Raw genomic sequence first — 16,207 nt, forward strand, 5'->3', positions numbered from 1 at the left:
AGAGTCAGATAAATGGTGAAAATATATGGCAAAAACATGCAAAAAAAATGGTCAGCATTTATTAGAAGGGTCTGGCTGTAATGCTGAAAAATAATTTTTCATTAATTGTAAATATACATATTACATAATTTTGAACAGCCATTTTTAAAATTAAATTGAAAATATAACACCTTCATAAATATCATTTTATTTCAAGTTTTTTTTTTTTTTTTACATGTTTTTCTTATCATTTTTGAGTGTGGTGTCACATTTCCTTCTTTATTGAATCTTGTTTCTGAATTTGAATAATTTTGGACTTAAATGTAACTGAAAAACGCCAAAGTAGGAAACTGATTGGATCTTTCCGGAATAGAAATCTGTAGACAAACAGGATTAGAGGCATATAAGGGAATATTTTTCTTTGCATCTGTGAAATGGTGGATGCAGAAGTGCTTTGACTCTGACATGTGTCAGGTATTATGTGTTTCCGAGACACCAAGCAGATTTATGGCTAAAACCTTCATGTGTGGACAGATAATCCACTATTTTGTCAACAAAAGCAATCAAAATCTCACCAAACAAGCTGAGGGAAGATGGAGAGGAATGGCTATTTAGAAGGTAAACAGCAAAAAAAAAAGAAAGCCACAGAGAAGCAGTTTTCTGCCAGTGGACGAGTAAAACAGAGCAATATCTCCAAACATGCTTGTTTGATTTAAGAAGACTGTACTGCAGCGAGAACAAAACTGAGATTAATGCAGATGTCAAAGTTGGAGTCGAAGTCTGTTTAGTTATGGGATCAGATTTTTTTATGAGGACCACAACAAAGAAGAAAAACAAAAAATCTGCCTTTTATGAGGCCACATACTGTATTTAAATCATGCAAAGAAAACTGAAGTTATTTTTATTGGCTTGCATGCTGTACAAAATTATACCAAAAGCAAAGAATAGTATTTGGCCCCCAAAACCCATTATAATTATAGTTAGACTTTTTTTGTTTTCTGGGGGTTTTTTTGTAGTGGTGAACACGCTAACAATATACATTTTTACTAGCAAGACATCCAACTGCAAATGTAAAAAAATGTTCTGAAGCTAAATGAACAATCAATAAAGACAGCATTGGTTGGGTTATGATTCTACAAATACAAATGCAGCTCCAGAACATCAACAGAAAGCTGTACACAGAAATATGGAATATCAATATGATATATTTTCTTTGATTCACAGATTTGCAAACCTTTATTTAATGCACAAAAAGACATCTAAAAGAAGTGAATGACTTTGGTGTTCTGTTGCTACTGGTGCAAATAAGTGTGTTTCGTTCCTGTATCTTAAACTCTTCACTTGCAGTTTTACTCACAGTGGTCTTCATTGCCAAAGAGTAACAATCACTTCAGACCACTCTTGTTAAAAATAAAAAACCCCAGTGGTTTATATTTACAAGAATAAGAATTGTTGTTGTAGTATCTATAAAGGGACATATAAACCCAAAAAATATACTGTCTGAGATGGCACTGATAGGAAATGCTTTTGTTTAATTGTAAACTAACAGAATTCATTTTTTTAGAGTGTAAATGTTACATAAAATTCTGAGGACATTCAAGTTAGATTTTAGAACGCAGTATAGCAAATCCTTGGCGCTGATTCGCAATGTTTTTGGCCAAGTTCTTAATCGTTTGAGAATGTGGGGAATGTGCAGTGCATTCCAGTCTTTCCAGTCCTACCCACTGGGCAGACAAATCAACTAATGACAGAAACAATGGTTTTTGGGTAAGGCTTTGCCTGCATTTCCCAGTGAAAGATCTGGATGGCCAAGTTAAAGAAGAAAATGTGATAATTCATCCCTCCAAGGATGTGTCCTCAATCTGCTGCTTTGTTTGTCCACTCCACTTTGCCGCTCGTTCATTTAGGCCCTCTGTGTTGCTGTTGAGACGAGATTCTCACGGCAGTTTCACCACCACCACGCAGGCGCCTGCCCTTCCGATGTTAAGAGGGACCTCCTACAGGGAGACAGAGAGGTTGACATGCAGCGTTTCATGAGCGTCTCTTTTCAAAAAAATCCCGCTTCATTTGATGTACAGATGAAGGCTTGGTTGCCAAGACTGAAAAAACTGTGAAAAAGAAAAAAATCAGCAATAAAATATTCATGCGGCCCAGTACCTACATCAGATTTCTGTTGCTGAAGGATTTAAACGAAAGCCTTAAGCTTGCATGATTCTTGCAGAACACAGTATTCCAGCTGAGTTATTTAAATGTCTCAGTAGTTGACATATAATTTTTGTGATGTTTTCTTGTAACCTTTTTAAGATATATATGAGTCAGATAATTTAATGCTTTAAAAATTTAACTGTTAATTAAATGTTTTCACAAAAATATTTCTCAAAAATGTCAATACTGATGCACTATGAAACTGATAAACTATATACTGACTAATCAAAATCTAAAAAAATATGTGTAGTATTTCTTTTTTCTTTTTTGCATATTCACATTTAAATATGTATAGCTATTTAAAATAAATAAATAAAAAATACACTATAAATGCTATGACCTGCTACGTATAATCTAAATAATATGTGTAGTATTTCTTTTTTGTATATTCACGTTTAAATAAAGTAACTATATATACTTGTAGCGATTTAAAATAAATAAATAAAAAATAAAAAAAAATCCACCATAAATGTCTCAAATATTTGTATACCTACAGTATCGCAATTGATAAACTTACTGTCACCAAATTTTTTCTGGATACATTTATTTATATTTTAACATTTATATAATTTTGTTTGATATTTGTTTTTACACTGCCATGGCCAGTGCTAAAAGAAAGTTTTTGTAATCCAATGGTCTCAAACTCCAGTCCTCAAGAGCCGGACTCCTGCAACTTTTAGCTGTCTCTCTACTTGAGCAAACCTGGCTCTAATATTAGCTCATTAACAGAACTCTGTAGTATTTGACTACATGCTAGTGAGGGAGTTTACCTATTGTTTTCAAGTGTGTTGGACAAGGGACACATTTACAACTCTGCTGCACAGAGGTTGGGTGTAGCCATCGTGATCCTCTACCGGGGGGGCCTATAATAAATACAGGATTTGACGCAGCTGATTTTTGATGAAAGGAGCAACTTTATTACAGCTGCACACTTCCAGTATAAAGTTTGAATCTTTTAACGGTCCCTCAGAACCACTTCAGAGTTTGAGGAGAAGTGAAATAGGCTGACTTATGAAAATTCTATAAAATTCACACTCAAAGTGCAATAAATATAGACACACAAAAACTTGAAATAACTTGAAATAACTAATCATTTGGGATCAAATTAGGAGCAAATAAGCCTAATTAATGAAAATCAGCAAAAATGTTAAACTAGAGCCAATTTAAATGAAAAGATCTCAATTTAAAGTTTTCACATGCTATTTTATCAAATTATAATGCGGATGTCAAAATGTATAGCATTAACTAAGATAATGCATAACAAAAGCTTGTGATTACCTCAGTCCACTCATTGTTTTGTGCATCGTAGGACTCTACAGTTTTGAGATATGACTGGCCGTCATATCCACCAACTGCATAGAGCCTGTCACCCAACAAGCAAACTCCCACTGCGTCCCGAGGAACGCTGAGAGAGGACACAGTGGTCCATGTGTCCGTCTTTGGATCATATCTGTAAATTGGAAAACGCAACTGAGTGATCTGACTCATCTGCACTTAAATTTTACATCTCTGAAAAAACGTCTCCACATAAATGACAGCCATATGCTTGAGAAGGCTGTAAAATACTGTCAGTACAGACAAAAAGAATGAAAAGGGGAGTAAAGCCTCATCACCACCAGAGGGTGCCAGACTCCATGAAATTCAACCATATGTGCAACCTGATCTCCACATTGTTGAGTAACATGTCATTAAAGTACAACCATGTGTAAAAAAAATGCAGGAACAGGGTGGGGATCAGGAGCCGCTTTCCACTCTGTTCATGAGATAGGAATAGTGGTAAAACAACAGCATTGTGTTTGTGGAGAATTCACTGACCTCTCAACACAGTCAGAGAGTCTGGAACAGTGGTTGGAAGCAGGGGCATCATGTCCACCCACAGCATACAGGAAGTTGTTGTATGTGGCTACGCCCACACCTCCTCTCCTCTTGGACATTGGCGCACACATGCTCCACTTGTTGGTGTGTGGATCGAAACACTCCATCGACCTCAAGCACGAGCTGCCATCTCGCCCACCAACTGCAAACAGCCTGAGGAATAAAAGGGAAAAGATTATAATGCTGACATATGGTTCTGCAAAATGCAATAAAATAAACTTGGATAAGTAAAAAACTCAAGAGAGGTTGATAGAAATTCAGAAATACAGGATTGGATTTTTTAAGAGCAAGGCTGTTTCCTTGAGAATGTTTTTCCCTGGAAAGATTACATCACTGTATGACATGCTTGTTATTCACAGGCCTATCAATAGATCATAGATGCTAGTGAAGCTGTTTTCTTGTCTATTTTTGACCTAACTGTTAAAAGAGCTTTGGCACCGAATAGCGAATGAAGCTTAGCCGAGAAGCAGCCTGGCTTCCTGTTTCTTCAGCAGATGTTCACACTGGAACTATGTTCAGAGTTGGTCTGTGACCACAGGACAGCACTTCCTGTGAGCTGGTGGCATCTCACACTTAGACCAGAAACAAACTTAGCAAGTATGTTGCCGTTAAAGTGACAGTGTCCATCTGTTTGTATTGGACTAATGCCAGCTTGACTGATGGGATGTTTGGTTTTTAAGCTTCAGTTTTATCTTATTTTTATAGAGTTTGCACATAAACAAATACACATGGAAAGAGTAACTATGTAATCTAAGTGCATGTGAAAAGCGCACACAGGTTTTGAGAACATGATAAATTACTGAAAACTTTTGTCACCTTTAATTTGGTCAACGTTTTTCAGTTGCACAATGCAACTGAAAAACATTGTTGCTCAAATGATAAAAGACCCATTAGTGAAAATAGGGTGGTGGAACATACTTTCCATTGAGTGCTGTGACTCCCATGGTGCTTCGTGGCGTCGACATACTGGCCACATAGTTCCACTGTCTGGCCTGCGGATCCCAACGCTCGACTGTGTTGAGGTAGCTCCAGCCATCATGGCCTCCAACTGCATACATGGGACCCTCGAGTACCGCAATGCCTAATCGAAACCAGAGAGATTCATGTTTTAGTGAAAAGTACAGGTAGCATGTGAATGAGGAGAACGTATAAGTATATCACTTGGAACATTAATTTGAAGTTTGAACTCTATATTTCAATATTGATGTAATCTGAAGTTGTTAATATCTTTTAAACTAAAAAGCAACCATTACTGCTTTAATGCTGACCTTTGCCCTCCTGTCCACTTCAACTGGCACTTCAACAATTTTGTGATTTTCCAAATCACAGATTTGAATTGGATTTTGCGAAGAAACTCTCACAAAATCCAGTTAAGACCAAAATTATTAATAGTCCCCATAAATTCATGTTCAAACTGTATGTATCATTTCTTTAACCAGGTATGTCTCAGTCAGATCAAAAATATTTTTTCAAGAGAGCTGGCCAAGACTAGCAGCAACACACAAACAAAATGTGTGTGTTGTGTGTTTTAATTACGTTTCGTCTGGTGGGAAATAATATTAATATTTTAGAATGACCTAGCCACAGTGACTGTGGAAAAAGCTCAAGGTTATGTTGACGACTGAGAGGCTTTCCATGCTGTCACACATCGCATTAGACAATTCCTAAACATATCCATGGAAACATGGAAAAAGCCAGTCAGTAGCTCAAAGATGGGTTGAATTAATGTAATGGTTAGAAAAAATATTTTCCCATTAGTGAAAATGGTAAAAATAATTTTAAACATGTATATCTTGTTTAATAAATGCAGGAAAAAAACTTCTTTTTTTTTTACTTAAAATTTAATTATTTTTTTACTCTAATTTTCACTCTAAAATAATGTTTTATCATTAGAAAGATACCGGTCTGATTTCCTTTTAGAAATAAACGTAGTTGAATGAAAATGATTTTAAATCTTAATCTGCCACAGGTTTAATTTTGGGTTTAACTATAATAAGCTGAATTTATTTTTACTAATGATGCTGTACTGACCTCTCAAACTGTAATATTTTTTCCTCTATCAACTTACTGTTGTAGTTTCACCAACATCTACTTCTGTTTTGCTGGGAAGGTTTTTCCCACCTTGTATGAATGAAGCTGATGCCCTCAGGAAATGGAAGGTCTGTTTTGAATAAAAAGCTTATTAGAAATTAATTGCTCTATAGTGGTCCTAATTTCTATAATACCGGACCTTGTCAGATTTTGACCAAAATAGCCTTCAGTTAAGGTGTTAATCTTCCTTGTTTGTTTTTTTTAATTGAATAACGATTAACCCTGAGAAAATATAGAAATCTAATCCTCTTTTAATGGAGAGGTGACGAATTTATCCTGGTGTGGGTCTTTGGTAGATTATGACATCATTTATGTATGTAGTTTAATGTACCTTACCCAATCCTGCAAATACATAGAAGCAGCATTAGGTTAATTTATTTGACTTTTTGGGGACTGCCCATAGCAATGCATAGGGATTATATCCCTATGCATTGCATGGCAGGCACCTATTGTTCTACACCTCAAAATAACTGCCGCTTACTACTACCGTTAATGCGGCTCGTACCGCTGCATGCCCCCTCACAATATATATATCAAAACGTGAGGCTCAATCCCGTGAGGGGAGCTATTACTTTTGTTGGCATTTCGAGTAACTGTGGCGACATAATTAACAAAAAACGAGCCAAATTTAACTCAAAACAAAAGTCTAACTGACACAAAACAGTGTCAGTTAGACTTAAAATAGACATAGAATTTAGTCTGCCTCTCTGAACTGCTCTTTAGAACTACAATGACTGAAGGTTAGAACTACAACATGGCGGACACTGAGTGCCTACAAAAGAGGTCTGAGCTGAATGTCAGAACTACAACATGGTGGAACTGTCAGTTACTACAGAGGAGGACTGAGCTGGCCTTTAGAACTACTTGTGTTTTGGGCTTTTTATAACTGATTTTACCCAACCATTGTTACACATGGGATTAGTTTAGCTCTTTGAAATGAAGCATACTGAAAATTTCAAAATAAAAGCCTTGAATATTTTTACATCAGATAATTGCTCTTTTTGGCTTTATGTGACTTTTTTATCCAAAGCACTGTTACACATGGGATTAGTGTGGCAATTTAAAATTAAGCTTAACAAAAAATTCAAAATAAAAGCCTTGACAATTTTTACATCAGATAATTGCTCTTTTGAGCATTATATAACTGATTTAACCCAGCAATTGTTACACATGGGATTAGTTTGGCACTTTGAAATGAAGCTTAACAAAAATTTCAAAATAAAAGCCTTGAGAAATCTTACATTAGGTAATTGCTCTTTTGAGCAATAAATAACTGATTTAACCCAATGACTATTAGACATGGGATTAGTTTGGACCTTTGAAATTAAGCTTAACAAAAATTTCAAAATAAAAGCCTCAACATGCCCCTGAGGTTAGTGCACCGCCGCAGGCGGTGCAATAATATTATTCTGCATTATCTTTTTCTCTCAGGTCAGGGAACTGCCTTGCGCAGCAAGGCAGTTCATTAGCATTAGCATTTTAGCTTATATAAGCTATTAGCTATTTATTTTACTTTTTAGCCATGTTTAGTATACTGAATGGAGTAAGTCCATTATAGAGAACATCCTAGTAATGTCCCACATGCTACTGACAGCAATCACGCTAACATTAGCATTTTTGCTAATTTTAGCTGATACACTTACTTTATCATACTGAATGGTGCAAGTCAATGTTAGTAAACATTCTTGTCATTGTATTCATATGATTGCAGCTTTCTTTAGCATTGATGCTAATTTGTAGCATCAGAACGCTGGGTCCAAACAGACGGGCACACTTTGGCAGGCCCCGGTTAAATTTCTTCAGGAATTTTCTAGTTGTGATTTTATGCTGCTGGCGATATAACAAAGAATGTTTCTACTCAAACGTATAATCAACCATTCACCTTTGGTTCAAAAGTCAACAAACAGTCCAACAACAAAGCACACATAAGCAAATATGTTTCCAAGAGTTACTGACTAGAACTCCACAGGGATATAATTCTCGTGTTGAAGCAAGTTGAGACATATAGCAGATCAAATTTCTTAAAAACAATAAAGACTATAAAACAGCATTATTATTTCTCATTCCAGTCAAAAAGGAAAGTGGTTTCCACCAGCAACAATGTGGGGGATTTTTGAACACAATAGATTTTTTTATTGTGTAACCCTTATTTCTTTGGTGAGAGTTCTTTATTTCCAGGGAACATTAGGCTCCAGACTCATTCAGAGAGACTCTATGGCTTTTAATAAAGGTCCTTTTTTCTAACAACTGGTACCTTTCTAATGGAAAAAAAACACCAACTCTTTCTTGTCTTCCCCCACAACGGGCACAGCGGGGAGCGGGCATGCAGGGGTGCTCACAGTCACCAAGTTTAAATATATTCAAACTGAAAATATGCGCAAAATAAGCAAAAGCAGTGAGAAACATTTTGCTTCAGAAAAGATCAAAGACAGCGCTGGTAATCTGTACAGTGTGCTCTCCTGGGCTCGCTGATACCTCCTACCACACTGGGCGAGTGAGCTGAATGCTTTGACAAGATCTCCCTGTTCTGTGAGCAGGACCTGTTTCAACTGCAAATCAAAACGCTTCTGATATGAGATGTGTTGGGCAGGGAATGATAAGGCAGAGCAGGGTCAGTACAGCTTTGATAGGGGTACGGGAAAATATCAAAAGTCCAGGGGGAATAGTGAGATTTTTTTTTTTTACAGCATGCTATTTTTGACCCTTCTGAACTTCATCCAGCAGATATTAATGATGCAAAACTTTAACTGAGATGCTAAAACCATAAACAGAGACTAAGATAAGCTGATATATGTAATTAGATGACTAACAATAACAAACATGCCAAAAATAACAACTTTTCCACACGCAATTTCCTATTGTAATTGACCATATAGTCCTATATGAGATATTTTATCGAGACTCGTCTATACTGTTTCCTTTTAATTTAAACAAGCTCAAACCTTTCCACTGCCAACACTTACCAAGCCCATGACGGTGGGTGGACATTGGAGGCATAGTTGACCAAACTTTACTGACAGGATTATAGCATTCCACCATGTTGGACGTCTTCAGCCCATCTCTCCCTCCGACTACGTAGAGCTTGTTGTCAATCACAGCCACACCAAACTGCAGCCGCCGTCCATTCATGACTCCAACCTGGACCCAAGTATTTGTTCGCAAGTCGTACTTCTCAATGGTGGTGGAGCCTAGAAAAGCACCAAATACCGTTTTAGTAATTGATCAATCAGTCTGTACTGGCAAACAGTGTGTATGAATTGTTATAAACCTTTCGTAGCGTCCATTCCTCCCACAGCATAAAGTGCACCCACTGTCGACTTTCTAGGTTTTGTTCTTGGGCTCTGAAACATGGGCCGTCGTTCAGGCAGCAGATGGTATTTCATGGCCTCCATCAGAAGCTTTTGACATTCCAGATCATCAGAGAACATCTTGTTGTTTTCTAGATCTGCAAGGAGCTGGATGGCATGGACAATATACAAAATGTCAGAATTTTATGAAGACCTCTATGTATAATAATTATCTCATTTTGTCAAAGTAAAATTAATTTATAAATTAATTCATGAAGAAATTTATTTATTTATTTTTTTAATTTACGTACTTCTTAATAGTGATTTAGGAAGGCAGGCAGATGTTTTGATTTTGTTGATGCTCTCTTGTAGATTTTTCTCTTTTAGTTATGGGCTTATGATATAGCCAGTCTGTCTTCTTTCTAACCTAAGGTTAAACATTCTTTTTCTAAAATATTTTTAGTTCAGACTACTTGAGATAACCTTGTCATGCTCTGTCTCTTATGTTTGTATAGTCTTGGAAATCTGGGGAATGTCTCATTATATTTTATCCCTGTTCTGTTGGGCAGAACATGCCAAAAATGATAAAATAATAGTCAAAGAGCCACCTGCAGTGACTGTCATAACAGTGACAATTTTTGTTCTATTTCCAGCATTATTGTGACTGTCATGCACATTTTTTATTTCTGTTTACTTTCAACTTGGACATTTATATGAGATAACCAAGACATTTTTCAAGCTACTTTAGGAGGAGTGTCCTGCACCATATATTATTTTTTGTACTATTCGAAAAATTCTCACTCCCACCAATCCATTTAGCCCAGAAACTACAAGATGAAAAATGGTAAATGGCATACTAAAACGTGTTAGTATTATTTCAATTAATTAAAATTGTGTACTTATACTGACATGTTCCCATGCCAGCAAGTACTTTTAAAAACACACCGTCCTAAAGAATTATTCATTCAAAGCAACACTTCCAGCTCTGACAATAACAGTTATTTATTTTCTGTTTACTTGCCTCACAGAGAACAGCCTCTCCCAAAGAAGTGGATGAAATATCTGGTGTATTAGATCATATTTTCAGCATTTTGTTTTATTTATTAAACCATCTGCTGCAGCGTTTTTTGGGGTGGGGGCATTTGCAAACACTAGTGGTATGGGTGTTTTTTTGTTTTTGTTTTTTTTTTCACCTCTCTCCATTTTTCAGTAATAAAATAGTAAAAATTCTGTGCATAATAGGTTGTAGAAAGCTATAAATTATTCAAGGAGAGGGACATTTTTTTCCATAAGGACAAAAGAGGGAATAAGTTTGAATCCACGTGTATTAAAACACTTCTTTAAAACAGATTTATGCCTGGTTGTCACAGAGTGGCATGGCATGGATCAGTAAACTGTTTCAAGACAGTGTTTCTAGAAAATATGTAACATGTTTGAAATTAAATTAAAATGACGACATCTCTAACAAACATTTTACAATTGTAATAAAAAAAAATTATCATATGTAGAGAATCATACACACAATACATTTGCGTCACAATAGTAGATGGACTTATTTCAGATTAAAATGTTACCATAAGATAACATTAAGAGAGTGATATAGTTGAATTAAAAATGTAAGTATAGGCAATGGCCAGCTGTAGGCATAAAGATGAAACTGCAACTGCAGTGAACTAAATACATTAAAGGTGATACATGAGAAACAAAGTAACCAATTTTCTTATTATGCAATATGCTCTATAAAGAACAAAACAACAGAAGAGAAAAATTATTCTGCGTAATAAGCACTTGAGACAACAAAATTAATAAATAAAATTATATCAAAATTGTAATCTAAATCAATATTCTATGAAGATCTAAATGCACTGGGCTACATGAAAAAACACACTTTCAGTTCTAACTTTCAAAGTCAACTGGTGGAACATAAAAACTTACTGTCCCCTACTAATGGGCTTTCTCAGTTCTCTCACCTGTGGAGGAAGAAGAGGAAGGCGGATGTAAGAGAGCAGAACCCCGAGGTCCTGCTGTCGATGCTGGACATCAAATCTCACCCACATCATCAAAGCCTGAAAAATTGTTTCTTCATCTGGAACGTTGATGTCATCGCTGGAGAGCAATTTAACAATCTCAGCCGTGGGAAGCAGCAGGAACTCCTGGTTCTGAATGACCTCCAGGAAATGCTCCTGGAGCAGAGAGGAGACACAGAGGAGACAGATAATCATCAGTTATTAGCCGACGAGTACGCTCGCTGCAGAGAGTGTGTGCTTGTGTGAGTGTGTGTCAGAGTGGCATTTTAAAGGCTGTGGCGATCAAGTATAACAAGGACAGTGAGGTGAAGAAAAATGAACAAAGGTAGATAGTAATATTTCTACTCAAGTTTCTACATGGTATAACTAAAACTATAATCATACTTTTACTGAATGTAATTTAATATTTTTTTTATTTAAATAACAGGTTACAAATCACACTAATAACTAAAAGCCTCTAAAAGCCTTTTATGAGAAACATACAAATGACTGCCATTCCCCAACTAGCGTATCGAGTTCCAAGCATTCCAGGATTTGTCTTCTATTTTCTTTTCTTGAGATTAATCTTCCATCTATTGGCCAGAGGCCCAGCCAATATGACAGCACTGCATGGCTACATCTTCAAGGTCTTTGTCTGTGGGCATTTCCATTAGAGACAATATACTGTAGAAAAGGCTTTCCTGTCTCTGTGGATCCATACCACATCCAAGATTCAAGCACTTGAAAGACATACTGAGCAGTGTTTGGCTGCAAGCATGCCTTGTTTATTCTTCAAACAAACCAGCTGAACATTAATTACCAAGTTGCTTCAGCAACTTCGTGCTCACTTTAGAGTGAATGCCCTTAAATTAAAAAGAACAACCATGCTATTGATCATCAACTTGCAACAAATTATAGTTACTTGATCCAATCATGAGAGCAGGTTTTAGAGGCTTTGCACAGAGAGGCTTAATGAAATGAGGAGCATGTATTGATCTGTGGTGGTAAAGCTGAGGAAGAAGGTTCAGCCAAGCCTTTGATGCTGCTTTAGATTGGTTATTCCTGCTTGCATGTTTAACACAGGTGAATATAAAACTGGAAGCTAAATCAAGTTTGTTGTTTGGGCATTTAAAACGCTGTGTCTTTAATTGCTCCTCTTGTTATCTTCCTGGGAAACAAGATCAGCAGGGAGAAAGAGTTTATGCTTCTCGTACTACTAAACAGTAGTAGTGTAATGGGAGTGTTTTTCACAAAGGAGTTCCTTTAATTATTTAGGGAGAACATTCAGTCTACAGAACCTTGTAAAAGTAGGATCTTGATTTTTTTTTTTACATTTTGTCATATTACAACTACAAATATCAATATATTCTATCAAGGTGTTTTTGTTATAGAGCAAATAAAAGCAGTGATTAAAAGGGTAAATGATACAAAATGTTAACCATATTTATAGAAGTATTTAATAAATAGAGGTTGGGTGTGTTTCCAAAGGAACATTAACCACACACATTGAGTTGTAGCAACAACACATGGTTTCTTAAAAATCTGTAAATGATCCACAGGGGGTGTGATTGTTTTTATGTATGCCTTTGTCTCTAAATGGTCTTAAGTAAAAAAAAAATTACTTTGAAAAAAGAATGCATTCCTTCTTTTTGGCATAGACAGCTTTTAACAGATGTTTATAAAGTTAGAGTTAAGAGAGCATAAGTCAAGTATGAGCTTCAGACTATTTTAAACAGATATGAAAAAAATACCATTTTTGAAAGTCTTAGCTATCTTCTCAAGAAAAAATACTAACCATACCAGGGAATTTTTTTTGAAAAAAATCTCATTAGTCATTCATTTTAACACTGGCAAATGCAGTTAAAATGCAACAGGGTAATAATAGCTCCAGAAAGCCATGTTTCCTGGAAAAAGTGTTTTTTAGCGGAAACATGCTTTAAGACTCTTGTAGCTTGGCCTTTCAGTTTAGGTGGGAAAGCATGTCTTTGCAGTGTACCTTCTGTCTAGGATATTGTTTTATAACATAACCCTGGAATAAACCTCTCTTCAGTGTTTCACCAGACCTGTTTGCTGTTTTCTTTGGTCCTCATTATGTGTTTGTTCACTAATGTTCTCTATAAAAACATCTGAGTCCGACATAGATCAGCTGTATTTATATTGACAATAAAACACAAACAAATGTGCTCAGCTTAGGTTACTTTTAAAGTCAATTGATTACATTTTATTAAAAGGCATCAGGGGACTGAATATTCACGTTACATAACAAAACGTGTTGAGCTTTCTCTCACTTCAGATCTATACTTTCTGTTGGTCAGTCACAAAATTTCAATTAAAGAAAACTGAAGTTTTGGGTTTGAACATGACAGAATGTGATAGGAGGTATTAATACTTTTGCAAGGCCTTAAAAATATGATTTCAATCTGAAGTGATAAGCAAAAACAGACTGCTTGTGTTATGCTCTAAAATACTGATTAATGATTAAAAATGTCTAAAACTATATCTGCATGTTTTCGACCATAAAATATAAAATAGTTTCATAAAGGAAGAACGTTAAGAGGCTTGGCTGTTTATGCTCAAACAGGGAAACCGAGCTTATCAAAACACAACTCAGTCCACTCAGAATGCAGCGGATGGTGTAACCAGGAAGTCCACAGCTCTCCCTTCTCATTACTGAAGTCATTGAACAGGAAGCTGGACCTCTTGTGCAGTTTGATGATTAGATTAACCTCCTGGACTCAGATGGAGGCTATGTAAACCGAGCGAGCAGATGTCCTTTAGGAGATAACGCCTGCATCATTCTGTCATTTCTGCAAAGCTGGAAAAAAACGGATATGTGGCTGAATCTTAATCCAGTGCAAATATTCCTTGCAGAAGTAGATGGAAATGGCTCACATGGCGGTGCAGCTCTGACAGCATACAACTCAATTACATAAAGTTAAAGCGTGAAATTATTCCGTTTCTATTATATTCCCTTGTCGAAATACCAGCTGCTTAAATTATGAGATGTAAATAACCGAGGTACCAATGCTTGATACTGTTACAGAAAATGACTGAATATTTAAATTAGCTCATCTATAAACAAATCAATTTGCATCATAAACTATGTACACAGAATGGATTTTTATGTGAAAGAAAAAATAAATAAGGAGCACAAAATTTAGAAATGCATTGAAAAATCACTTAGAGTATATATTTTCATATAAAACAGAAAATTTAATTGAAGTGGTAGTCTTCAGAGTTAATGTTAGAAAAAGAAAATCTTGGTTTGGTTTATTTACCACATTAAACACCGGTTTATAGTTTTTATTGTTGTATCTGACCATATGCATCCCTGCAGGAAAGACCCTTATTGCAAAATGAATAATTCAGTTCACCACATAATTGCTATCTAGCTCTGTTTACCATCATACCATGGTGTAGTTGTGAGCCACGTTCAGCAGGTCGACGCAGCCTTGGGCATCTGCAAAGGATCGTATTCCAAGGCAGTTGGACGGATGAAGCTGCTTCATGAGGAAGCTGCAGCAGACCTGGATCACTTGTGAAAGCTGGAGGAGGCATGCTGCCGCCAATAAGCTTTCAATGGTCTCCTCCTTCAGCTCAAGGACACCTGTAATGTCATGGCATAGAAATCAACATCATATTTCACGGCAGAATATTTCCATGATAAATAAGAATACTGGCGAAAGCAGTTTGTACTAAAGGAATGGGTACGCAACCTTACCACAGTAAATGTACAGTTGAAACAAATATTTGGACACAATAAATGAAAAAGATACAATATTTTTTAAGACAAATTGAGATTACTAAAATCATTTATAGTTGCCTAAAGACCAGAATTAAGAGAAGGAATTAAATTACTATTACTATTTTAATTAAAGAGTTTGCATACATTCAGTCTGAAACAATTAAGACAATGATGCCATGCCTTTCTAAGTTTTCGCCCGCACTTAATGTATATGGAGGAACATCTGTGTATTTAAAGGCAACACTTTAAATATGCTGCTTCATTTGTGGAGTCATAGTAAAATCTAAAGGATTGTACATTTTTATGTGAATAAATGCTTAAAAGCAAAACACACCCACTTCAGGTTGTGTAGACATTGTTTGTTAAGTTATTTCTTAGCAAATAACATGGCGGTGTTATTTATACAGAAATAAACTGTTAAGAAAGTTTATTTCCTGCACTTTGCAGAAGATCTATTAGAGCCCATTTGTCTGTCAAAATTTACAAAAAGATCTTATGTTGAAGTTATTCTCACTTTGCAAGCCAATTGTTGAATTACCTTATTGATCAATTTTAATCATGCAGGATTACAGAGGTCTCATAACATCATACCAAAGCCAGTGAATTCCTTTATAGGCACTCACCAGTGTAGGCAAATTGTACCAGTGATCTGAGGGCCTCAGGATCCACTCCTTCCATCTTTATCTCCTCTTGCTTTGCCTCTCTCACATCGCTGGTAAACATAGCAGCAAAGTAGTCCGAAACTGCACTTAAGACGAGCCTGTCATGAGGGGGGAGAAAGAGCATTTAGTATGGTTTTCTTCATAGGTTTTCGTGTCTGCTGGGAGACGTGGATGGGATAAAATGTAAAGACTGTGTTTCTTTAAGTATTGCACTTTATATAAAAGCAAATCTTTAGAGTTTATTTGATTATGTTCTGTTAAAGTAATTACCATATATCATGTAGCTACTGTCCGATGTTTCCTGCTGTGCTGATGCTGCTTGAGTGGTTTTATGCCTTTCAAGGTCACTAAGAAATT

At 36.0% G+C, this 16,207-nt stretch overlaps 1 protein-coding gene across 2 annotated transcripts in view; it reads right to left on the bottom strand.

The window, feature by feature from the left end:
• Positions 1–866: 866 nt before the first annotated feature.
• The window catches only part of LOC102221136 (kelch-like protein 4), a 33,650-nt gene continuing 18,309 nt past the window's right edge, over positions 867–16,207 (bottom strand). For both annotated transcript variants that reach the window (XM_005806782.2, XM_023328792.1), the window contains 9 exons: positions 15,812–15,948; positions 14,854–15,050; positions 11,408–11,620; positions 9,419–9,605; positions 9,114–9,338; positions 4,978–5,140; positions 4,000–4,212; positions 3,463–3,634; positions 867–1,976 (listed from right to left, as the gene is read on the bottom strand). In XM_005806782.2, the coding sequence (XP_005806839.1) occupies positions 1,917–1,976; positions 3,463–3,634; positions 4,000–4,212; positions 4,978–5,140; positions 9,114–9,338; positions 9,419–9,605; positions 11,408–11,620; positions 14,854–15,050; positions 15,812–15,948 (1,567 nt within the window). In that variant the 3' untranslated portion in view covers positions 867–1,916. The remainder of the gene's footprint in view (positions 1,977–3,462; positions 3,635–3,999; positions 4,213–4,977; positions 5,141–9,113; positions 9,339–9,418; positions 9,606–11,407; positions 11,621–14,853; positions 15,051–15,811; positions 15,949–16,207) is intronic.

This window comes from Xiphophorus maculatus, chromosome 23 (genome assembly GCF_002775205.1).
Source record: "Xiphophorus maculatus strain JP 163 A chromosome 23, X_maculatus-5.0-male, whole genome shotgun sequence".
Taxonomy (NCBI): Eukaryota; Metazoa; Chordata; class Actinopteri; order Cyprinodontiformes; family Poeciliidae; genus Xiphophorus; species Xiphophorus maculatus.